The sequence below is a fragment of the Equus asinus genome, chromosome 28, assembly GCF_041296235.1.
Source record: "Equus asinus isolate D_3611 breed Donkey chromosome 28, EquAss-T2T_v2, whole genome shotgun sequence".
NCBI classification, from domain to species: domain Eukaryota; kingdom Metazoa; phylum Chordata; class Mammalia; order Perissodactyla; family Equidae; genus Equus; species Equus asinus.
The window spans coordinates 46,279,540-46,303,438 of record NC_091817.1 but is presented as its reverse complement, the minus strand read 5'-3'; the positions used below and the strand labels follow the sequence as shown (position 1 = coordinate 46,303,438).

The following is a 23,899-nucleotide window of genomic DNA, read 5'->3' as shown; positions in this document are numbered from 1 at the left end:
GGGGATGGGCGGTGGGGTTGGGTGTGGCCCAGCGTTCGTCACACTTGTGCCCTGTAGCCCTCACCTACCCGGGGAGCTGGCCGTCTGCAGCCGTTCGGGAGCCATCTGTCTGTGGACCCCCCAGGATGGGTAATGCCCCTTCCCCGTAAAAACCCTCCACCCCAACGAGCAGCTCCCCTGTGAACTCCGCACAGCCCACACTCCCCCGCAACATGTGCTGGCCCCAGGCCAGGTTGCCCGGCCCCTCCCCCCGCATCAGCCTGTCCTCCGCTCACGGCTGGCCTGTCTCCCAAGGCTGCGGCGAGTCTACAAGGACCCTGACACCCTTGTGTTCCGGGACCCCTCTCCCTGGCGTTGGGCAGACTTCACCGCCCACCCTCGGGTGCTGACTGTGGGTGACCGCACTGGAGTGAAAATTGTCGACACACAGGTGAGGGGTGGGGACTGTCACAGGCAGAGCAGCAGGACAGAGCAGAGACACGGAGTCGGCTGGGGCAGGGACCTCCCCGAGGGCATGAAAAGCAGCAGGTCAGTGAGTCCTGCTGGTGGGGATGGTGCCCCTGACCTCAGACTGGGAGGGCTGACCCGGTTTCTCTCCCAGGGCCCGCCGGGCTGTGGTCTGCTGCTTTTTCGTGGAGGGGCAGAGGCATCCTGCCAGAAAGGGGAACGTGTGCTGCTGACCCAGTACCTGGGGGAGGGCAGCCCCGAGTCTCTGCATTCCACGCTCCATCTCATCTGTACCCAGGTGAGTGACTCCTGCCCTCCTCTGCCCCTTGCACGCCTCAGGCAGTTACTAGAGACAAACCCGGGACACCCGCAGGTGAAACAAGAATCACAAAACCCTTGCTGAGTCTGGCTGAAACATGCTAACTGGCAGGTGGGAAAGGCCTCCCGGGAGGTGATGTCTGACCAGGGCTTTAAGGTGCCACTGGAGGCAGAGCAGGTGCAGGAGGAAGGGCCTCAGGCAGGGGGAGTGGTCTGTGCGAAGCGGGACGGTTCCCGGTGTGTTCAGGACAAGGGGAGGAGGTCTGAGTCCACCCCGGCCCTGCCCCCTCAGACCCTGGCCAGAGAGTCGGTGTGCCTCAAGCGTGGGTCCCAGGGTTGGATGAGTTTGGGGAGGGCTGGGTGAGAGCCAGGTGGGTTCTTCTGGGACGAGACTCCTCTGCACCTCTCCTGAGAGCCATTCTCCCCATGTTGGCGTTGGCATGAATGATAGGCAGGCCCACTTGCGACCTGCCCTCTGTGCGGGCCAGCCGGTGGCCTTGGAGAGGCTCAGGGCCGGTCCCAGAGTGCTGTGGGCACTCAGAAGTCTGCATTCATCCTGAGTGGCAAGTGGGCTACCCAGAGAGATGTGTCTCGTCAGACACTTCTTCACACCTCAGTCACGTCCCCTCCATCTTGCTTCTTCCTCCGGCGCCCAGTTCTCGCTCTACCTGGTGGATGAGCGCCTCCCCTTGGTGCCGATGCTGAAGTGGAACCACGGCCTCCCCTCCGCTCCCCTTCTGGCCCGGCTGCTGCCTCCGCCCGGGCCCGGCTGCCCGCGGCCGCTGCTCCTGGGGGGCCAGGACGGGCAGCTGCAGCTGCTGCACATCACTGGTGAGGGTCCCAGCAAGGGCGGGGGCACACGGGGAGATGGGAGGGCCGGGGCCTGGACAGGGCCTCAGTTGTGTGTCCTTCCTCCAGGAGAGGAGGCCTCCACACCCCGGCTGGCAGGGCCCCCCCAGTCTCTCCCTTCCAGGAATGACTCCCTCTCCGCATTCCCCGTGCTGGAGCCCAAGAGTCAGTGGCGGCTGCAGGAGCGTCTGAAAGCGCCAACCATAGGTGTGCTGGGGTCGGGGGGAAGTTTGGGGAGCTGCCCCCCTGGCAGGCCTTGGGGTCACTGTCATTCCCATCTCCAGGTCTGGCTGCCGCCATCCCACCCTCTGCCTCCACGCCAATCCTGTCGCTCTTCCAACTCTCGGCAGCTGGAGATGTCTTCCACCAGTGCCTCCGCCTCCAGGCAGACCCTGGGCCTGACTCTTGTGCCCCTACAGTCTCCTGGAGCCCCCAGGCCACTGCCTGCTGCAGCCAGTGGCTGAAGGCCTTGCTGGAGGTGCCCCCAGCTCCCCCTGTGTGGGCTGCACCCACCTTCTCCCACCGCCGTCTGCTGGGCTGTGTGGAGCAGAGGGAGGTTGAGGGGAAAGTGCCAGAGGGTCTCCGGGCTGCCATGGCCGAAGGGCGGCTCCTGCAGCAGAGGGACCTGGGCTCGCTCCCCACTGCAGAGCCGCCCCCCGCCCCAGAGCCTGGCCCCGACGATGAGCTCAGCAAGCGCTTGGAGGCGGCCTGGGAAGGCCGGGCGGCTGCCTGGTGGGAGAGGCGGCAGGGCTGGAGCTCAGGGCCCAGGCAGCAGCCCAAGCGGCACAAGCGCCGCACGCAGCTCTCCAGCACCTTCTCCTCGCTCAGTGGCCGCCTGGAGCTCTCGGACGCGACCAGCCCTCCTCCCAGCCCAGACCCTGAGGCCCGTCCTCGGCCCCCAGGGACCCCACCCTCCCAAGAGTTGGCCCAGGAGAACTGGGCCCGGGGCGTCCCCTCGGAGCGGCAGCAGACCCTTCGGGACTATATGGCCAAGCTCCCACTCCGAGAAGACCCCCTAGAAGATGCCTCTGTGCCCCCCTCCCAGACCTCCAGCATCCGGGCCACCCGCTCCAGGCAGCGGACCCTCCAGGACAACACAGCCAAGCCACCACTCCAAATGGACACCCCAGAAGGTGTCTCTGTGCCCCCCTCCCAGACCTCCAGCATCTGGGCCACCCGCTCCAGGCAGCGGACCCTCCAGGACAATACAGCCAAGCCACCACTCCAAAGGGACACCCCAGAAGGTGCCTCTGTGCCCCTCTTCCAGACCTCCAGTATCCGGGCCACCCGCTTCAGGCAGCAGACCCTCCAGGACAACACAGCCAAGCCACCACTCCAAAGGGACACCCCAGAAGGTGCCTTTGTGCCCTCTTCCCAGACCTCCAGCATCCAGGCCACTCCCTCCAGGCAGCAGACTCCCGTCCTCTCTGGCTCTCAGCGAATCCGGAAGAAGCCCCGCATGGGCTTCTGAGGGCCCAGGGAAGCTGCTGCCCCTCCTCCAGGGAGTCCTTTGTCCTGCACCAACTGTGTCTTTGTGACTGAAGCTTAGGAAACAAAAAGAGAACCATCTCCAGGGTGCAGACCTTTCTCCTTTTGAAGGCCATCGTGCCTGTGGGAGGCGTCCAAAAATGACCTGGAGCCAAGTCAGAGGACTGGGGACAACCACACAGCAGTTCCTCTTGTCGTCTGTACCTTTGCCTGGAGGCGCTTCCACAGGCACATTGGAAACGCCCTCGCGGTCCAGTCCTTGAGGTCAGTGTCATTGGGATTCCCTCCAGGAGACAGGGCTGTGCTTGACAGCAGGGGCTCCCTGCACACGAGCTGGGGTCTCCGTGTACCCTGCTGACGTCGGGGTGACAGTGCTAGCTCCTCGCCGTGGCCGGGGACGTGAAATGAGACACGGGGGAGCTGCGGGGGCGGCGCTCGGTGGGAGTTGGCAGCCGCTGGCGGCTGGTTTGTGTGTGTTGGGCAGTGTCTGCTGTGGTCTAAGGTTTCGTAGAGGGAGACGCTGTGGATTGCACTCAGGGACCGAATAAACTTGTCAGCTGAGCACGGTTGTGGACGATCAAGTTTCTTAGACTGGGTGGCGTGCCCTTCGGTAGCTTTTGCTGTCTAATGCATAGAGTGTGCCTCCTCCATGGTTCTGCAGCTTTGCTGGGAGACTGCTCTCCTGCGAGGGGAACACCCTCAGAATCATAGCGGGCACAGGATCTGAGAGAGGCTCCTCATCGCAGGGGAGAGAGGAGTGGGTCTTTCTCAGGGCAGGGGATGAAAAGAATCACGTGACTCACACGGATGTGAAATAACCCAATAACACCTCATCTGCCATGGATACTAAAATTTGTATAATTTTCAAATGAGACAGTGCAGCATACAATTTATAGCAGACAACCGGGGGAGTCGGTTATGCTTGGAGAATCAGGAACACAGCGCTGTCCCACACTAGCAGAGGCTGCCAGAGCAGGAAAGTGAGCCATGCGACTTGGGCACGTGTCACAGCCGAGGCGCCGAGCGCTCGCAGGAGCTGCCGCTCTTTGGAAGGAAAGGGAGCCCAGCCAGGGGGTGACCTGCACGCAGGGGTCGGGGGTCAGGCCTTGGCCCAGCCGCCGGCTCCCGGTCCATTAGTGCAAGGGTGGGGACTCCCTTGAGGTTCAGTCCAAGCCAAATTCAATGTCCTCCCGGTCTGCTCCCGCCCCGGGCTCCGCCAGCTCCTCGGGCTCTGCCAGCTCCTTGGGCTCTGCCAGCTCCTTGGGCTCCGTCTCAGGCTGCGCTTCATCCTTTTCAGTGCCGTTTCCTAGAGAGTCAGGAGAGAAGATAACTCAGTATTCTTGGGAAATTGCTCACCCCTCATCTCTTCCTGGGTGCAGGCCTTGAGTCAACCACGCAAGCTGGCCTTCAGAAAGAAATCTGGTGCCGACTAGTGCTGGGAGAGAACAGGCACGGCTGTTTAGCAGATGCCCTGATGGGGACCCCCCAAGGCAGCTGTGCACGGGCCCTAAGCACGGGCCAGGCTGATGGGCCAGCCTGTGGCCTCACTCGTCCCACCCAGTCAGGCGCCCTGCCTGGGGACCCTGCCTTCCCTGCCAGCGGCGTCTCGCATGTCATTCCTCCAAATCCTGGACCTTCACGTGGAGGGCCCGTACCCTCCGCCTAGCTCTGGCCCTTGTTTTGTCCCACATTCTCAGCCTTTCACCGGTCCCCTCCCCCCCTCAGAAGCCTTGGTCTGGAAAGGCTAAGGATGGGGAGGGGGAGGAAGGGGGTGAAACACAGGCTCCCTAGTCCTGCCTGGACCTGCTGAACAAAATGGCCAAGATCCGCATGCCGTAAGCAGCCCTGGCGATGCCCACTGCCCGCCGGGAATGCGGCGGCCCAGGCCAGCAACCGGCAAGTGGCAGCCTTGAAGAGGCATGAACTTGGGAGCGTGATCTGCAGCGGCGTCCGTGTCCGTCATGAATGGCCCTCTCTGAGAACACGGGATTCCAAGGGCAGAGGCCCCCCTCTGGGTTTGGGGAGTAGACAGTTCATTTCCCCACTCTCAGAGCTTTCGGCCCCTGTGATCTTGAAAGCAGAGTGGCATTACCTGGAGGAGAGGCTGAAAGTAGGTCACTGTCCCCGTCCTCGGTGCAAGGGGGTGATGTGTCCCTTTGGCAGGTCGTGGGCGTCGGTGGTGGCTCTGAAGGCCCGTGGTCGTCAAGCTCCTGGACCAGTGGGTGTGAGGACTTGGTGTCTCCGCGTTGCATCCCCAAGTCCCCCTCTGCTGCTGCTTTGACTATGTCCAGAAAGGGCAGCTCAGTCTTCCTGGAGGTGTCCTTGGAGATGGAGAATATGTTTGACAGGGTGTCCGTGGACGCGTCTTCCAGCAGTGGGAGGGAGGTGCAGTCCAGCTCAGAGTCACTGTCATCACTCAAGCCCGAGATGGCTGTAATCTTTGGAAAGCACATCTTCTGTTAAAAGGAAAAAAGGCGTGTTCCAACATTTCTGTTTTCACAATAGTCACTCTAAAATGCACAATGCTAAGTGATTTTATCTATCGCAGAATATTCTGTTGCCACATACAAGAAAGGCCGAGGGGGCACAGCCGTCTGCCCTGGGAAAGTCAGGCCCCAGCATGGGCAGTGCCTGGCCAGCCTTTTCTGAGCCCCCAAGGTCGTGGTGAGCTCTATGGCTGCACTCCTTCCCCATGCTCTGTTGGGTCTCCACGCTGCACCCCCTCTGCCCACGCTGTTCCCACTACACCAACACCCATGGGCCCCTGAACAGGCCCACCTCTGAGCCTTGGCCTCTGGCTAGCATAGCCTAACCTGGCCACATGTATTTAAATACATCCCAAGGACAAAGAAATGTTGTCAGGTAATTATGTAGAGTACATAGTTATTAAACATGAGTGACAAAACGTCCAAGAAAACCCGAGTGGTTAATCATAAAATGTTAAAGAAGAGCAACAGCCAAGAGCTGTCAGGTGAAAATGGGGTGCAGTGCGTTCGTCACAGAGCATCCCACTCTCAAGTCCAGGAGATGCGCTTTGTCAGTGACAAGACTGGGAGGGAAGGAGGAATGACGCTGAAGCGGGAGGACGCGTGAGATGACCTTGTCTGGGTCTTCCAAAGGTTCGCCGGTATCAACATCTTCCAAGTCAGGCAGATCCTGAAAGAGCAAGTGAGCCCGGGTCACCAGGAGGGCGGACAGACCCTGCACGTCGGACAGGAGACTAAAGTATCTACGCAGTCAGTGAAGCCTGAGTTCTGTGCAAGAAAAGTGAGGAGGAGAAGGGAGGAGGGAGGTGCCCCCCACCGCTGGAGCAACCCCGTGCACACTCAGAACCTACGCGCCGCGCCTCGAGGATCTGGGCCTGACCAGTGCAAGAGATGTGCAAGCTGTGATGTGTGTGGGGGATCCCTGCGTCTTTCTCCGTGTCACTTTGTCATCAGAGACACAGCCAGTTCATCAGGGGAACCGATGGGGCCCAAACCAAGCGCACCTCCTGTGTACCACTCAGTCTGAGAATTCTACGTGGTATAACACGAATATATTTTAGACCTCCCCCAAACTGAGAGGGCTGGACTGTTGCGTGTCGTCATTTTGGGGCTCTTCATCTATAGCGACTGGTCCTGCATGTGAGGCAGGCAGCATAGTGTGTGGTTAGTGCATGCACTCTGGAGCCAGACTGCTTGGCTTGGTATTCCTGCTGCACTGTTGCCTAGCTGTGTAGCCTTGGGCAAGTTGCTTAACCTCTCTGTTTCTCAATTTCAACACTTGTAAAATGGGGATGATAATAGTACCCACCTCTTACAGTTATCGGAAGGTTAAATCAATCAATACAAGATGTGTTTAAAACAGTGCCAGGCAGGGTCAGAACAATAAGTATTAGCTATTGGTGGTTGTGTATACAGTTGGTTCTCAAAAGTTACAGATTAATTGCCCAGTTTTGTTTCTTAGTATACACAGGCCCAGAAAACTAGAAACCTGCTCTGAAAATTGACCAGGCTCAGTTTAACTCTTATTGATCCACGTGCAATTGTGAAGTTAGCAATGAGACGCTGGTTCAGCTAACAAGGGAGGCGGCCCCAACACAAGGTGAGGCAGCCCCGGGGGACAGACACTGGACAATCACGTCAGGAAGCCGGAGCAGTGGCAGCACAGGAAGATGGCGTTAGCCGCTCCTGGGCGGCTGTCCAAGGAGGATTAAGGCTCGGATGACAAAATGTGACTTTCTCAACCATTTCGTGTAGGGCCAGCTAGACAGAATGGCTGTGCAGTGTAACAACTTCGGGGAAAACAAATCAGGGCTTTGCAGATACAGTTCAAGGGCATCACTGGGCCGGCTCTTCTCAGACTTGAGTGCGCACAGCTGTGAACCACTGGGCGGGCTTAGCAGAGCGTGGCCGGGAGGTCTGCGTTCTAACCGCTCCAGGGGCTACCCAGCCTGCCAGTCGGGGCCCACACTGCGGGCGGTGAGGATTTTGCAGTTTGTATCTGAGCTGATACCGCCGGTAAGGCAGACACTCATCTCCCGATGCAGCAAGTACATACGTCGATGAAGTGCTGCACCTCCGTCTCCAGGCTGAGGGTCCCCACGTCTTCAGCTCCATTGAGTTCTGTATCTGAGGCGCCCGCAGGGGCCACGATCTGGGGCATCGATTCTAAGGAACAACAACAAAGAGTTAACAACTCTGGAGTTACTTTTACACGTAGTGGTGAGGTCGACAAGCCAAGGTTAAGATGGGTTCCAGGAGCAGAGAAAGGACAAAACCCTCCTCAGGTCTGAAAGGCCAGCCCCTATGGCAGAAGTCGTGGGAGTCCAGCTTAGGGCAGGCTTATAGCTACTAAGAAAGGAGAAGAAAGAGCTGCCCCCTTTCTGTAACCTGGAGATGACAAATGAGCTGAAAGTACCAGCCAGGGCTGGATGCAGAATGCACAGGAACCTTGGAAAAGGCACGATGGATGGGCAAGGAGACCAAAAAAGCCAATGGCCTCAAAGGCCAACTTGGGAGATGGAGAAGAGGCCAGCGGGAGACTCACGTTCCACAGCCGTGTCTGGGAGGGCTCAGCTCCCCGCCCCGGGCTGCCTGGTCCTGGCAGGGCACACGCCCCTCCCACTGCACCAGTGTCAGGGACACCTGTCCAACAAGCTCAAGGTTGCCTGGGGATGTGGAATCGAGACAGGCTTCTTCCTCCAGGCCCCCCTCTTCAAGGTTCCCACGGCTGTACCTCGGGTCCTGTTCTCCGCTTTCTCTTCACTCTCATGGATTCCATTAGGATGTTAGAGGTTAGTGGCCCAACTCTTCTGATCACACATAGGTTCAATGTGTCCACCCTGAGTGCTGGCCATGCCACCCTGGGGCACCAATTTAGAATGAAACAAGGAAGGGGGCAGAGGACTTCCGTGGTGGCTCTTGTGGCTGACCCCAGGCCCCGAGGTGGCCTGGCCCCTCTTGACCTTTGCTCACAAGGCCCAGTTCCCGTGGTCTTCTCCACTTGGCTGCCCCATGGCTTCTTGAACTCAGTACTTCTAATTACGACCACACTCTGCTTCCCCTCTAGCCACCAGAGACACAGTCAATCTCCCTACGCCCCCTTCCTAAGGTTGTTTTTATTTCCCACATACATTTTGTTAAAGACTCTAGGCTCTGAGATAGATTTTTCAGATATTACTGAACAAAAGCAGGGGATAATAAATCCAAATGACTAATGGAGCACTATTTGGAGGTGGGGAGTGGGATGGAGCCAGCATGATCTTGAAGATTAATTAAAATAGGGCTCTCTTGGGCTAATCGTCGAGGATGGTCTGCTCTGTCCACATCCTTTCGCTGGAAAGAATAGTCACACATTCCTGGCGCCCTGGGTGTAGCCCTTACCCTCTGGCTGGCCTCCTTGGCCTGGAGACCAGGGGTCCTTCTCTCAGACAGTAGGGACCTTCGCTGTGGGGGACCTTCTGTTCTGGGCCAGACCAGCTCAACTCCCAGACAGACCTCCAATGCTGCTCAGGCTGGAGACAGAATGTTTCCCGTCTCCCAAGGCCCTGTGGACGGGCCTGTTCCAGGCCTGGGCTCAGCCCCACCAGCCACAGCCACCACTGCGGCATCCCGGGCAGTCCTGGGTTTATCTGTTGGTCGGCAGGACCCGAGGAACTTGGCTAGACCCTGCTGGGGGCTTCTTTCTCTAGATCTGCATCATCCACTACGGTACCCAGAGCCGCAGACGGCTACTGAGCCGTACATGTGTTCATTTTTAATAAATTTAAATACTGAAGCAGTTTAAAACAACTCGCTTCTTTTAGTAGGAGTATATTTCACTTTAGCCTTTGAAAAGTTAGCATCCGAATTACTGAGATGTGCCGGATTTTGAAGACTTAGCGCAAAAAAAAGTAAAGCGTCTCATTAATAATTTTATATTGACTTAAATTATTGTATTTTAGATATTTCAGGTTAAATAAAATATACTGTTAGTAGTTTTGCCCGCTGCTTTTTACTTTGTTTAATGTGACTGCTAGAAAATGTAATCGCGGCTCCCGTCACAGTTCTGTGGGCAGCTGCTCTAGATAATGAGCCGACGTGCGTGTTTTATCTTACAGACACAGTGATCCGAAGTGGAAGCCAGCCCCGGGGGGCACAGACGCTGACCCGGAGGCAGCGGTTCCTGCCAGAGCCACCAGGGCCAGCACCTGTGCTGTCCGCAGTATTGTTACCTTCCCAGGCAGCTCCAACGGCTGCCGGCATAGGGGCCTCAGCTGGGGGTGCCCCTCCTGGCTCTGGGCCTTCAGTCTCTCCCTTGACATCCGCAGGCAGCTCCTCCAGGAGACTCGACTCTTCCGGGAAGAGTTCATCCTTGGCCTCGAAGCTTTCCTTGACAAACAGCTCCATTTTCTGCCGCCTCTCTCCATCCTCGCCAGGCTCTTCCTTCCCCTCCTTACCAGCATCCACGTTCTCCACGTTGTCAGGTGGCAATTCCCCTGAACAAGAGAAGTCCAAAGGTGAACTGGGCACCGTCCTGGGAGGACAAGGGTGTCTGCACATCTCTTGGGGACACCAGCAAACTGCTGAGACTGAGCACTGGGGAAGCTGTCAGAGATGCAGTAAAGAACTGCTTAACAGTGGTGGTTGCACAATGTTGTAAATGTACTAACTGCCACTTTAAAATGTTAGTTTTAGGTTGTGTGAATTTCATCTCAATTAAAAAAAAGGTCAGGGGCCTCCATGCTTTCCCATGGAGATTCGCACACAAGGTCTCTCTCCAACAGGGGGGCTGCAGCTGCCTGCCTGGCTCCCCAAGTGCAGGACCACCCTGTACCCTCGCATTTATCCTCTATCACCCCTGCCTCAAGCTCCTGCCACCAACATCGCTTCCACAGTGGCCATCTTCTTCATAACCCACGACTTCCTGCCACCTTCCAGGTCAAGGCTAGTTTTCAAGGCCCTTCTTGATATGATCTCACCCAACCCAGGCAACCTTATAAGACTTCCCAGTTTACAGCTTAATTCCAAACCTGGGTATCTGGGCCTCCTCTTTGCCTCCCCAGGGAAACTGGGGGCTCCTTGGAGGAGGCGGAACCGTACCCTCTCACTCTCTCCGAATCTGTGACAGTGTCTGCACGCTGCTCCACCTGTGTAGAAGAGCTTGCCCCCAAGGGTTGTGTGCAGAGTTCTATTTATTTATAAAGGCCCCCCATATGGGCAGAGAGACCTTTCTGTGTGCAGAAAAATGTTAGATTTAAAAGGACAATTGTAGTAATGAAAAATCTTAATAACAATGAAAAAATCAAGATTACCATAACCCTCTGATTGAAAGAAGGCATCAAGGGTGCTGACTGAGCCCCAGTGTACATGCTCACTGCTTTTACTGCTGTTAATGGCACCGGCTGTGGTACTTAGGAAATCAGTACAATGCCATATCGCTTCGACATGAAGTCATAAGACACATCTGTGGTAGACAGAATAATGGCCCCACAAAGATGCCCACATCCCAGTCCCAGAATATGTGACCTCACATGGCAAAAAGGACTTTGCAGGTGTGATTAAGATTAAGAATCTTGAGATGGGGAGATGATCCTGGATTATCTGGGTGGGCTCAGTGTGTGACAGGATCCTTAAAAGAGGAAAGCAGGGGTGCCAGAGCTAGAGAAAGATTTGAAGGTGCTGTCCCATTGGGCTTGAAGAGGGAGGGAGGCTCCATAAGCCAAGGAATGCAGGCGGCCTCTAGAAGCTGGAAAAGACATGGAAGCATTTTCCCCTTGCGCCTTCAGAAGGAAAATAGCCCTGCTGACGCCTTGATTTTAGCCCAGTGAGACACGTGTCGACTTCTTACCTACAGAACTGTGGTAAGATAATAAATTTGTGTTGTTTTAAGCTCTTAAATTTATGGTAATTTGTTATGGCAGTCATAGAAAACTAATACGTCATTTATTTTGGAAAACTGAGGCCATTTTAACAAATTGTGTTTTAATTTCTAAAAGCAGTTTGAAACTGCACGTAATTGTTAGGGCTCTTCCCTGTTCCTGGCAGGTGGCTGAGGCTAAGTACAGATGGATCCACAGGTATGTGAGCAAATAGTCAAACACACACACACACACACAAATCCCAGAGAGGAAAGACGAGTTCGAGCTCTGGCTGCTCCTTCTATCTGGAGCGCATACCTTTCTCTTGGCTTGCTTTCTGTCGTCTTCTCTCCTCAGCCTGCTGCTTGAGCATCGCTAAGGCTTCGATGCTGTCTCTGATCTTCTTCTGCTCTCTGCTCTCCCACTGCTGTCTCTCTTCTTTCTCAGCTGCGTACCCTCCCCTAGCCCAGGCCTCTGCACAAGCTCTGTTTAGAAGGATAAATAAAGAAACAGAAATCAGGGAGGTTTGAATTTTCACAGGTGAAAAGTAAATTCGAAACATATACTCTCTGATCAAACTTGCTCATTTTCCCCAAAATCAAACTAAAGGCACATAGGACATGTGACTGCAAGGATAAAAGTTAACACGTGTACATTTTAATCTTTAAAGTCTAGGGGGCTGGCCCCTGGCTGGTGAAGTTAACCCATGATGGTTAAGTTCTGCGTGCTTTGCTTCGGTGGCCCAGGTTCAGTTCCCAGATGCAGACCTACACTACTCATTAACAGCCATGCTGTGGTGGAGTCCCACATACAAAATAGAGGAAGACTGACACAGATGGTAGCTCAGGGTGAATCTTCCTCAGCAAAATAAATAAATAATAAAGTCTAATGGTTTGCAAAGCCATCTAGATATGATGCCAAAAACACAAGCAACAAAAGAAAAAATAAATCGGACTATATCCAAATTAAAAGTGTTTGGAGTGCAAGAATGCCATAAATAAAGTAAAAAGACAACCCACAGAATGTGGGAAGATTTTTGCAAATCATATAGCTGATAAGGGACTTGTATCTAGAATATATAAAAAACTCTTATAATTCATTAATACAAAGACAACACAACTTAAAAATGGGCAAAGTTTAAAAGAAGAAGACCAGCCACAGACTGGAGAAAATATTTGCGAGAAAGAGAACCGATAAAAGGCTTGTATCCAAAACAAACAAACAAACAACTATTAAAACTCAAAAATAAAAAGAACCAGACAACATGATTAAAAAGTGGGCCAAGGATCTGAACACCTCACCAAAGAAGACAGGCAGATGGCGAAGAAGCTCAACACGCTACGACATTAGGGAATTGCAAATTAAAGCCACAAGGTACCATAATGCCTATTAGAATGCTAAATTAAAATCCAAAACACTGTCAGCAGCAGGTGCCGGGCTGGGATGTGGAGCAACAGGAACTCGCACTGACTGCTGGGGGGGTGCAGGATGGCACAGCCACATTGCAAGACACTTTGGCAATTACAAAGCTGAACATAACCTCACCGTATGATCTCAAAACCACCCTCCTAATTATTTACCCAAATGAGCTGAAAACATGTGTCCCCACAAAACCTGCACGTGAATGTTCATGATAACCAGAGCAGCTTTATTCATAATAACGAAAACGTGGAAACAACACACATGCCCATCAACTGATGGGTAAGTAAAATGTGACGTAGCCAAATGGAATATTATTTTGCAGTTAAAGAAGTGAAGCTCCGACACAGGCTGTAACACAGATGGGCCTTGGAAACGTCACACTGAGGGAAGGAAGCCCGACACAAAAGGCCACATACTGTGTGAGTCCATTTACACGAAACGTCCAGAACAGGCAAATCCATACCGACAGAAAGTAGATTTGTGGTTGCCAGGGGCTGGTGGGGAGAGGGGGAGTGACTGCTAGTGGGTAAGGGTTCCTTTGTGGGGTGGTGAAAATACTCTAGAATTGCTGTGACGATGGTTGCACAATTCTGTGAATAGCCATGCATTATACACTTTAAGTGGATGACTTATATATGAATTATATGTCAATAAAGCTGTTATATATGTATGTGTATATATATATATTTAAAAGTCTAGTTTAAAAATATGAGGCTTAACTTTAGAGAGAGGAAGGCAATCCCTGCTGGGAAAACCAAAGGTACAGAAGGTATTTGGAACCTGTGAGACAGAGTTTTGCAGCGGATACTCTAGCAGAAGGAGACCACAAGTCACCAAGACAGAAGATGCCAAAAAGAATAAACTGTGCTCAGGTCCACTTAGCACATCAGTGGGAAAGCCTGAGACCCTTTTATCTAGGAGCATTCATCCAGCAGACACGTGCCAGGCGCTACTCTAGCGGCTGGGGATACAGCAGGTCACGTAAGAGATGACGTGGCTCGCTCTGTTAGAGCTGCCCCTTGATGGGGAAGACAGACTCTAAACAAGGAAGCAAATACAGATCAGAGACTGGTGAGTCTAAGGAGAGAAATCAGGTGGAAAAGGTACTCCTTAGATACGGTTTTCGGTCATGGAGATCTCAATAAGATGACAGGTGAGCAGACACCTCCAAACACCTGTGAAGAACATCCCAGGCAGGAAGAACAGCGAGTGCCCAGCGTGGGACAGCTAGTGAGTGGTGGAATGAGGTCCAAGCCCAGCTGAGTCTGACTTCTGAACTGGAGTCGTGCGATACTATAAAAGGCAGTGGGCCTCGTTGCGAAGTGTCCGGCTCATATCCCTGTTTACCCTTCCTGCTGGTCAGCACTGCCCCAGTGCCAGCCACTCCCATTGGCTCACTCCTCCTATGAGCCTGTGAGTAACAAGCCCACATGTTACTCACAGGTACTCACAAGGACTCTGACAGCAACTGTTGTCCCCACTTTACAGATGAGGAATGTGAGGCTCAAAGGTTAGCGAGCCCACCCAAGGGAACATAACCCCAGGCTGCAGAGCTGGAATTTGAAATGAGTATGCTGGCCCACTCGCTGGCCCCTGCCACCCCCAGGGCCAGATACCCAGGGAACTGGGTGCGGCTCTGCCAACTTCCCAGAAGCAGGTCTTCTTGCTTTCTCACCTAGTTGGAACAGAAGCTCTCATTTCTGAAATATTTGTGAGTCTGACTTAAATTTGTGAGTTAAAAATATATTACCAGCTACATTTCTTTTTAAATGCTGTATAATTCAAAATTCCCCTTCAAGCAGTTCATATTACTGAGGCTTTATTCTAAGTTAGGATGAATAGTGACCTAAATTAAAAGGTAAATTAAAAACACGGATAAAAGTAGTGACAACACACATGGCAGTCCAGGTTCAATATTCCTAATATAAAAAGAGTTCTTATGAATCAATAGGAAAAAGCCCCCCAAAAGGCAACTGGGAGGGAATCATGAATGGAGTGTCATAGAGGAGGAAAGATAAACGTTTCACAAAGATGGTAAAAATGACCAACCTCATCAGTTATCCAAAAACGCAAATTTAAAACGAGATAACATCTTCACTCATCAGTTAACTTGGCAAAGGTTTCTTTTACATGCCTATGTCTGGTGAAGTTATAAATTGTTACAAACTTTCTCAAAAACAATTAAAAAATATTTATAAGCATCTTTAAAAAGGCTCAAGCCACATTCTTTAATCCAATAACACAACTCCTAGAATTCCGTCCCAAGGAAATAATCAGCAACAAGGTCAGAGACTTATATGCAAGGATAGTTATCAAAGGATTATGAAAAATCTATGAATAAGTGTCCAAAAAAGGGAATGTCCTATTATGGACAATGACATAGCCATTAAACTTGTTTCCAATGAATATTTAATGATGTATGAAAACGCTCAAAAGTCAGAATCTTAAAAATGTTTACTATTAAGCATGCTCAACTATTACATTTTCGAATGCGATCAAAAGGCTTTCTCTTCTTACCTGTCCTTTGGGAAGACTGGTCTATCGTCCAGGTATGTTAGGTGTTTCAGTCGAACAGTGACTGTCCTTCGATAGTTAGGAATCTGCCTAATAACTGGGTTTCCCATCAAATTCAGTACTCGCTGTAAGCACACAGGCAGAACCAAATTAATTACTAAAATATGGATGTGATTCAAATATTTCACATGTGCTGTGCTCTAAGAATAAATAAACAAAATGTATTTCCTTAAGCGCAAAGGAAGTGTCACAATCATGTCCTGACGACTTTATACGAAAAGCCAGAAGGTTTTCACTGTCTTTGTGCCATCGGAACTGTCCTAATTATTGGGTGGCCCTTTCTTCTGCTCGAACTTCAGATCCTCAGTCTCATTGTCCTTCCAGAACAACATCGGAAAACCTTTCCAGAGGCCGTTTCCCAGTGCAGTGATTACATCCATTTTGCTCACCCACCTCTTTTACCGAAATTAATCTCAGTCTCATTGATTGTTCTCTCCTTCCCAGCCAGGACCCATTTTAAGAAAACGTACACGGCGGCTAGACAGATAAGAAGCAATGACTCAGGGAAAAGGATGGAAAGTGCCTGCTTACCCACTACGAGGGCCTATCTCGCCAGGCCGACAGATCTCCTGGATGTCAAGTTGGGACCAGGAAAGAGAAAGGGATGCAGTGGTGCCAGTGTGCCACCCCTATCTTTAAATACCGTCACCTCCTCTCCTGCCTATGAAACTCAAAGAAGGTGACCACTAAGTGATGTGTGGGTGAACCATTTAAAGTCAAACTGATGAAATACTTTGCATATCTGAAGTGGTTTTTGTTGTTGGAGAAAATAAATATATTATAAACTAGTTAGTTTAGCATTTCCCAAACTTCATTCTCGTACCACCTTCACCACTCTTGTTATATTTTCAAGTGACCTGTCCTGGGGGGGCTGGGGTGGTGGGAGCAGTGTGTCCCAGGGGCAGGCACTAAAGGGGTGTGTGGTGTGTGGCGAATTTTAAAACCATCATTAAAAAACTGTAAGGCAGACTGCTTCTGCTCTGGGCTGAGCTGTGCCCCTCTAAAATTCATATGGTCCAGTCCTAGCACCTCAGAATGTGACTGTATTTGGAGATGGGCCTTTAAGGAGGTAATTAAGATTAAATGAGGTCTCTAGGGTGGGCCCTAATGCAATATGACTGGCGTCCTGATAAGAAGAGGAGACTAGGACACAGACATGCACAGAGGGACAACCGTGTGAGGACACAGGGAGCAGACGGCCATCTACACGCCAACGAGAGAGGCCTCGGAAGGAACCAACCCTACTGACACCTTGATCTTGGACTTCTAAACTCTAGAATCATTAGAAAATAAATTTCTGTTGTTTAAGTGACCCAGTCTGTAGTACTTTGTTATGGCAGCCAAGCAAAAAAAAAAAAAAAGAAAGAAAGAAAGGACAAGTATTATGATATAACACAGCTTCGCATCATTGCCATGTGCCGGCATTTCTAAACTAGTCCTTCTTGACGGTTCGCTCTGCAACTTACTCCTGAACTATGATTTGCTTACTATTTTTCTTTAAACTGACACACTTTTTCTTTACTTATCCATGTCCTAAGCAGTAAACAGTGAACTCAAGGGTTTTGTGTACTATTTATAATACATACACACATAATAAAGAGCAAGGAAGCCACCAAAGGCCACTGGAGTCGAGTCGAAAGGACACAGGAGCCGTTTGGAGGGGTTGCACACAGGCCAGAAGATGGGACCATGTGAACATTCAACGTTAAAATGACAACAGGGGGTAAACCATACCAAGCACTGTGTATATAATTCCATGAGTTCATAATGATCTTGAAAATGAAAAACACTTCTTTGTCCCTATTAGAGGCTCCAAGGTTCTTGATTCAGTTTTCTGAAAATTGATAAATAAAAGGGAAGAACCAGACATTTATCTTGGCCTTTTCAGTTTGAACTATATATTAGGGCACCGCTAGTTGATGAGGGAAAGTTCTTCTTTGTAGAAGCACTCCAGCTATAAATGCAGAAGGAATAGGAGAATTAGAAGGTGGTCATTTGTGATTGCTAATGAAATAACGCGCAGAGGCAGTGTTCATCAGTGGCTGCTGAAACGAGTGGAGAAAGATCGACGGGGAACTTCATCACGACTGGATCAGGCTGAAATACCTGAGTCCACTGATCACTCTGAAAGTAACAAGAGAGGCCACCAGACGTTACGTGTCCTGTGGTGTGAACCAAAGCACACCCCAAAGTGAAATATTGAACCTGCATCTGATCAAGCCTCTGGCTCCATCATCATTTTACAAGAAATACTGAGTATAGCAGAACATGTGAAATGACACCATGAGGATGACACTGACCACATCCAGAATGTGGCGAACCCCCAGAGGGAGGACCCGGATTCTAAGACAGATTAATGGGTGGGGGGGGCGGGGGAACAGAGAAGGGGAATGTTGCAGATCAGGAGACATCTGAGTGACAAGTGACCCAAACATGATGTGCAGATCTGGTTGGACTTCAACAACCCAACAGGCAAAACACATTTTTGAGACAAAAGGGGAAAACTGAACGTGGACTGGGTATTAAATATAGTTATTATAATATTTTAGATATAATAGTGTTGTAATTGTGCTTTAAAAAATAGTCCTTATCTGTCAGAGATACACTGAAATATTTGTGGGTGAAACGATATGGCCCCTGACTTTTCAAGATAATCCAGCTAAGAATACAGAGAGGAAAAGAGTGAGAAAGAAGGAAAGAAGGCAAGAAGAAAGGAGGGAAGGAAGAAGGAAGGAAGGAGGGTAAAGAGAAAAGAGATTTGACAGCTAAAGAGCCTAATACAATGCAAGTTGTGTGCGTGTGTCTTACCAAATTGGGCATGCTCTCCAGAATGCTCAGGATCTCGGGATCGCTCAGCTTATTGTGGGAAAGGTCAAGGACGCAGAGTTTCAAACACTCCTTCAGATGCTGAATGTCTTCCACCGTCTCTAAGTGATTGTGGGCCATCTGGAGCGTGTTCAGGACTGGCAGACAGGCTGGAAGGGGAGGTCAGCAGAGGTAGGCAACAAAACGGTATAAAAATGTTTCTCGCACATAATATAAATTTCTAAACCTCCCCCAGGGGCAAGTGGGGGACGTAATGGCATCTAGAAAGACCCCCGGTGGAGCATTCTCACAGAGGTTTTCGATGGTCTTGATGTAATTGTTGCTGAGGTTCAGAGCGTCCAGTTTCTGCAGAGGGTCCAGGTTCTCGATTTTGTGAAGCAAGTTCACTTGCAGGAAGAGGCAGCGCAGTTCCGTCTGGGCCTCCAGGTTCTCGATTTTCTGTATTCCATTGCACTCCAGCCAGAGACAACGCAGCCCCGTGTACTCTTCCAAGTTCTCGATGCGATCGAAACCTAGTGAGGGGGAAGGGCTCCCTTAAGCTCCCACACACTCAGGGGCACAGGGGTCACCCTTGTTTTTGCCTGCCTGCCTAACATTCACACCTCCCTCCTCTAGTAACACCACTGCCACTGTTTCTTTGAGGAACATCCCTCTCCTGGTACTATCCCATGGCTCTCTGGTGGCCAGTCAGAGTCACGATGATTCATTCCGGGCTGGTCACACTTAGTCAAATGAGGCCAACTTTGATGAATCCTGGGGAGTCGGCTGGCTCCGTTGGAAGGAGGCAGTCTTTCTGCTGGAATTGCCAGCCTGGTAAGGCGGAGCATAGAGCTGCAGCAGCCACCTTCCCTTCATGGCTGGGAGTGAGTGGAGGTGAGGGGTGACCAGCCTGAAAAGAACCAGAGCAAAGCAGGGCCAAGAGATGGAGAGAAACAGCCTCATGGAGGTATACAATGAGCACCAGGATCCAGCTAAGCCTGAAGCTGGTGCAAACTGCGGGTCTTGTTTTATTTTATTTTTTAGTTTTATGAGCCGAATTTAAGGTCAGGAAAACAAACAGTTGACAGCTTGACTGCACCCTCCTGAGAGACTCTGAGCCAGAGCCACCCGGCCAAGTCACCCCCAGATTCCTGGCCCTCGGAAACAGTGAGAGATAAAGAGTTTGGGGATACTTTATTACACAGCACTAGATCACAGAGGCCCAGCTCTCTCTCAGCTCTTCCACCTCTCTGACTCTTCCTACTCCGTCTCACCCACTGGTCCCCTGGGATCTGCCCTCCTAAGTCGTCTTATTCACCACTACGCCTAGACGTTGGGTGGAGGATTTTGGAGGGGGAAACATGGAGGCGAGGAGACCAGTTAGGAGTCGTTCCCAACCTTTAAGGAATTTGTGCTGCCGGAGCCCTTCAAGTCCCTCCCTGGGCACAGCACTCATCCCAGTGGCTGCCCGTCCCCCAGGACCCCAGAGGCATCTCTGCCACATCCATCTCTGTGTTTCCAGCACTGGGCACGGTGCCAGGCACCAGAAGGCACTCAGCAAACATTGCCTGACTACACGAACGAACACATAAACCGCTGATGGAGCAGGCGGGCCAGCCCACATTCAACCCCGAGTGTCACTCTTCTTGACTCCCGGTAGGAACAGCCCTGTCTATGAACCTGAGTGTGAGTTTATGTGATACTGGACACCAACCCTGAGCCTTTGGGGATGCCGCTGTTCACGCCTCTGCGCTCTGAGTCACCCTCATCTTCTGTTTTCTACACTAGTCTTCAGTTCTTCACAGCACGTCCCTCCCAAGCCCAAACTCTTTACAACTAGCCTGTGGTCTGAAAAACCATGAGTCCTTTAGAAAATGAAAATAAAAGATGGCAAAGTGTTTCCCTTGTGTGCAAAGAGTCACAGTGGCCCCCTTTATGAACTCTGGTTAGGTAAGACTTTTTTTTCAAAGAAATATTACTGCTTTTCCATAAATCTCCACTAAATTCTGAAATTTATACTTAAATATGATTTGGGAACTCCAGATGATGCCTGCAAGTAATTTTTTTTTATCCCATTAGAGTCTTTCCACCCATCACGAGCCATCTCCATTCCCAGATCCTGACCTTTAAAGTGTAAATACAACGTGTCATTCAGTGCTGGGGTAAGGTACAGCTTGTGTTGCTTGCAGAGTTTTTGCAGGAAACTTTTAGTCATTCTGTTGAACGAAAACATGAACAAGAAATGTATTTCAACTTGTCAGCTGTTTCCAAAAATTCTTTAGAGTTTAGAAAAGAACTTAGAAATTTAGAAAAGAATTCCAAAAATTCTTTACCATATCCATTCCTTCCCCAAGTTCCACAGCATCACATATGCCTGATAACTATTTTAAGTTCTTCATTTTTGCGTGTGTGTGTAGTTTTCAGGGCCTCGTCCAATATTTGTTACTTTCAGTATTCTTAAAAATTGCAATGTATGTTCTCATAAAAATACTTTTAATAGTGTCATCAGGAGCTACTGATGTTTCTCTCTCCAGGTCTGGCATCAAAGTTGGGCAGACTGCGGTCAGTGGTGCCAGAGGCAGCACCGTCCTTACTCCACTGCTAATTCTCAGACACTGGGACACTATTTCATCTCCATGAGCCTCAGTTTCCTTGTCTGTACAAAGGGGTGCTCACACCTCTACCCGACTCAGTAAATGTGTGCTTATAAATGGCAGCAGCATGCCCACAGACCTGGGGCCGCGATCTTCCTTGTCATCTCTTTGGTTTGCTAAGCAGCCGTCTGACCTGCTGTCTCCACTCTGATTCTGCTCATTTTGGTAGGCTGTGTCAGAAGGACCCGCATTTGTTTCCTTAGGATCGTTAGTTTCTGTAAAATAAGAGACTGGTTCTATAGAGATGAAGAAAGGTAAAAAAAAAAAAAATCCCCCCAATTTCAACTTGATCAGTCACTGTGTGCTTTTAGTCTGGAACACCAGCACTCTTTAAATGTGTAACAGTTTTTCAGGCGTTGATAAGTACTAAGTAGATCCTCTATAGAGGCTCTTGTACAGGCACAGAAGATTCATGTCTGCGATCCTTTAACAGTCAAAAACTGTTAACAATGCAAATGTGCATCCACAGGGACTGGTTAAATGAAACAATGAATTATTATTCTCCCGTGGGAAGGAACGTATCAGAGCTACCCCAATCAACATGGATAATTCTCAGAAACATATGGAATGAAAAAACAAGTTTCATAATAAGCACAGGATACCATTTATATATATTACAAGTACACAAATCAATGCTATGCTTTGTTTAAGGACACATAATGTATATAGTGAGAGAAGTGATTGGAAGAATCCATACAAAATTCTGGAGAAGGGGAGAAGAGAATGGAACTAGGAATGAGGGGGCAAAAGGAACATCAAATTTATCTGAAATGTTTTATTTCTTTAATTAAAAAAAAGACTTCAAGTAAATATGATAACAATATTAATCATTTTCAATTCTTGGTGGTGATACACGGATGTTTCTTATAACATTATCTGTTCTTTTAAAAAAGTTCTTGGGGGCCAGCCTCGTGGCGCAGTGGTTAAGTTTGCACGTTCCATTTTGGCGGCCTGGGGTTCGCCAGTTCGGATCCTGGGTGCGGACATGGCACCACTTATCAAGCCATGCTGTGGCAGGCGTCCCACATAGAAAGCAGAGGAAGATGGGCACAAACGTTAGCTCAGGGCCAGCCTTCCTCAGCAAAAAGAGGAGTATTGGCAGCAGATGTTAGCTCAGGGCTAATCTTCCTCAAAAAAACCCCAAAAAACTAAAGGTTCTTTAAAAAACACACATACACAAGGGTCCGGCTCAGTGGCGTAGTGGTTAAGTTCACATGTTTCCCTTCGGCAGCCTGGGGTTTGCTGGTGGGGACCTATGCACCACTTGTCAAGCCATACTGTGGTAGGCGTCCGCTAACATACAAAGTAGAGGAAGATGGGCACAGATGTTAGCTCAGGGCCAGTCTTCCTCAGTAAAAAGAGGAGGATTGGTGGCAGATGTTAGCTCAGGGCTAATCTTCCTCAAAACAAAAACAAAACACACAAAAAGAAACCAAAACGGTGGAAATATCTTTGGTAAAAAGAAAATGAGCACATTCAAGTGCACTTAATTCTTTTAAAGGTCAGTCAAAATTGGCCAGTCCAAATGCACTTAATCTTAAGGGCTGCTGGTTGCTGTTTTCTGTGTGTTTGTGTGGTCTACTGAACGAGATTAAACACTGTGTGTGGGCCTGCGCCTTACACTTTCCCATTTCACACTGCATACAATGCCCAGCCACGAGAGGCAACAAAAAAAGGTTTGTGGAAGAAATAAAGAAGAGGTGCTCAGTATACACAGTAATTGATTGATTACATTCATAGCAAGAGCTACCATTTATTAATGGCCCACTGTATGCCAGAAACTCTATAATTATCCCTGTATAATTATCGCTACTCGGCAGACCAGGAGACTGCCCCAGAGCGAGCTTGTAAACTCTGGGCCAACAGCCATAAAGCTGGCAAGTTGCAGAGTTGCAATCTCTGTGAGTTGAACCCTCCAAAGCCTGTGTCTTTCCACAGAGCAACACAGCTTCCCTACGGCTTCTTATACGGGGCTCACCCGGACAGTTGATGCTCAAGTTTGTTGACTCAGTTCAAAAACTGAAACATAAATCAGTTTCTTTAGTCACTAAAAGGTTTCCCTTAGGGCCCCAAGCCAAGTGGCAGCAGACGCTAAAGCCTGTCTTCTCAGCCCATCCCAGGAAACGTTAGTGAGGAGTCACCGCTGACCCCAGAACCTCTGCCACGGGTCAGGCACTGGACTGAACGCTGCAAATTCGGTCTGGATGTCCTGCACCGACATAGCGTGCAGGCTGGACGGGGAGAGAGCTTTTGATCTGACATGGCGATAGTGGGAAGGGGATAAATTCAAAACATTAAAAACTTGGGGGGGTGGTGGGTAGAGAAGGGTGTGTTGGGTAAGGGCTTGGCCTCCGGAGTCAGGCCGTCCAGGCGTGAGTCTACTGTGTCATTAACTGGCTGAGGGTAATCTGTTTGGAGCCTTTAAGCCTCAGTTTCCTCGTCTGCATGAAATGGGGGAGGAGGGCCTACTACAAAGGGCAGGCGTATGGCTCAAACGCGGTGAGCGCTGCGCACGCGTCGTTTAATAGCGGGGGCTGCTATTGTTATTATTATTGTTATTGTTATCGCCGGCTGTGAAGATCAGGTGTGTTGTGGGAGCAGCCCGTCGCCCCCCTCTCCTCCCTGGGGCGGTGGTCTGCACCTTCCTTGCGGTCCCCTTGGCCTGCGTTCCCGTGGTCACCGGCCGACTCCTCCGCGCCCAGATCTGCGCCCGGCTCCACGCCCGGCTCCCCGCCCGGCTCCACAACCGGCTTCTGCGCGCAGTCCTGCTCCGCTCCCCCGTCCGCCACCGGCTCCGAGACCTCGGGGTGCATGTTTACTCCGGAAACACCGAGCCCCCCAGAGCAGTGGGGAGCCCGGCTCCGCGGGGTCACTACGGACCCCAGCCCCGCCAGATGGGCCCCGCTTTCTTTCCTTCCCCGCAGGCCACTGCAGCCCACGTCGTTGGCTGCCCAACGCCTCCCGGGTCGCCCCGGCAACCGCCGCGCACGCGCACTCGGACGGGCCCGCACGTCGGGAC

At 50.9% G+C, this 23,899-nt stretch overlaps 2 protein-coding genes across 7 annotated transcripts in view; one reads left to right on the top strand and one right to left on the bottom strand.

The window, feature by feature from the left end:
* TAF1C (TATA-box binding protein associated factor, RNA polymerase I subunit C) overlaps window positions 1-9,822 on the top strand; it is a 15,540-nt gene extending 5,718 nt beyond the window's left edge. For 2 of the 6 annotated variants that reach the window (XM_044761796.2, XM_044761799.2), the window contains 5 exons: window positions 58-129; window positions 295-745; window positions 1,422-1,596; window positions 1,684-1,821; window positions 1,899-3,664. In XM_044761796.2, the coding sequence (XP_044617731.2) occupies window positions 58-129; window positions 295-745; window positions 1,422-1,596; window positions 1,684-1,821; window positions 1,899-3,085 (2,023 nt within the window). In that variant the 3' untranslated portion in view covers window positions 3,086-3,664. Of the gene's footprint in view, window positions 1-57; window positions 130-294; window positions 746-1,421; window positions 1,597-1,683; window positions 1,822-1,898; window positions 3,665-9,685 lie in introns of those variants that run through there. The other 4 variants (XR_006521681.2, XM_044761798.2, XM_014841772.3 and 1 more) reach the window with 4 other exon arrangements.
* Window positions 3,939-23,868, bottom strand: DNAAF1 (dynein axonemal assembly factor 1). Its single transcript, XM_014841883.3, has 12 exons — window positions 23,522-23,868; window positions 20,960-21,095; window positions 20,351-20,442; window positions 18,538-18,759; window positions 18,230-18,396; window positions 15,365-15,486; window positions 11,744-11,910; window positions 9,800-10,063; window positions 7,645-7,754; window positions 6,202-6,258; window positions 5,195-5,558; window positions 3,939-4,408 (listed from the first exon to the last, which is right to left on the bottom strand). The coding sequence occupies exons 1-12, from the start codon at window positions 23,691-23,693 to the stop codon at window positions 4,266-4,268; spliced, it is 2,016 nt and encodes a 671-aa protein (XP_014697369.2). The 5' UTR covers window positions 23,694-23,868; the 3' UTR covers window positions 3,939-4,265.
* Between the last annotated feature and the right edge of the window lie 31 nt (window positions 23,869-23,899).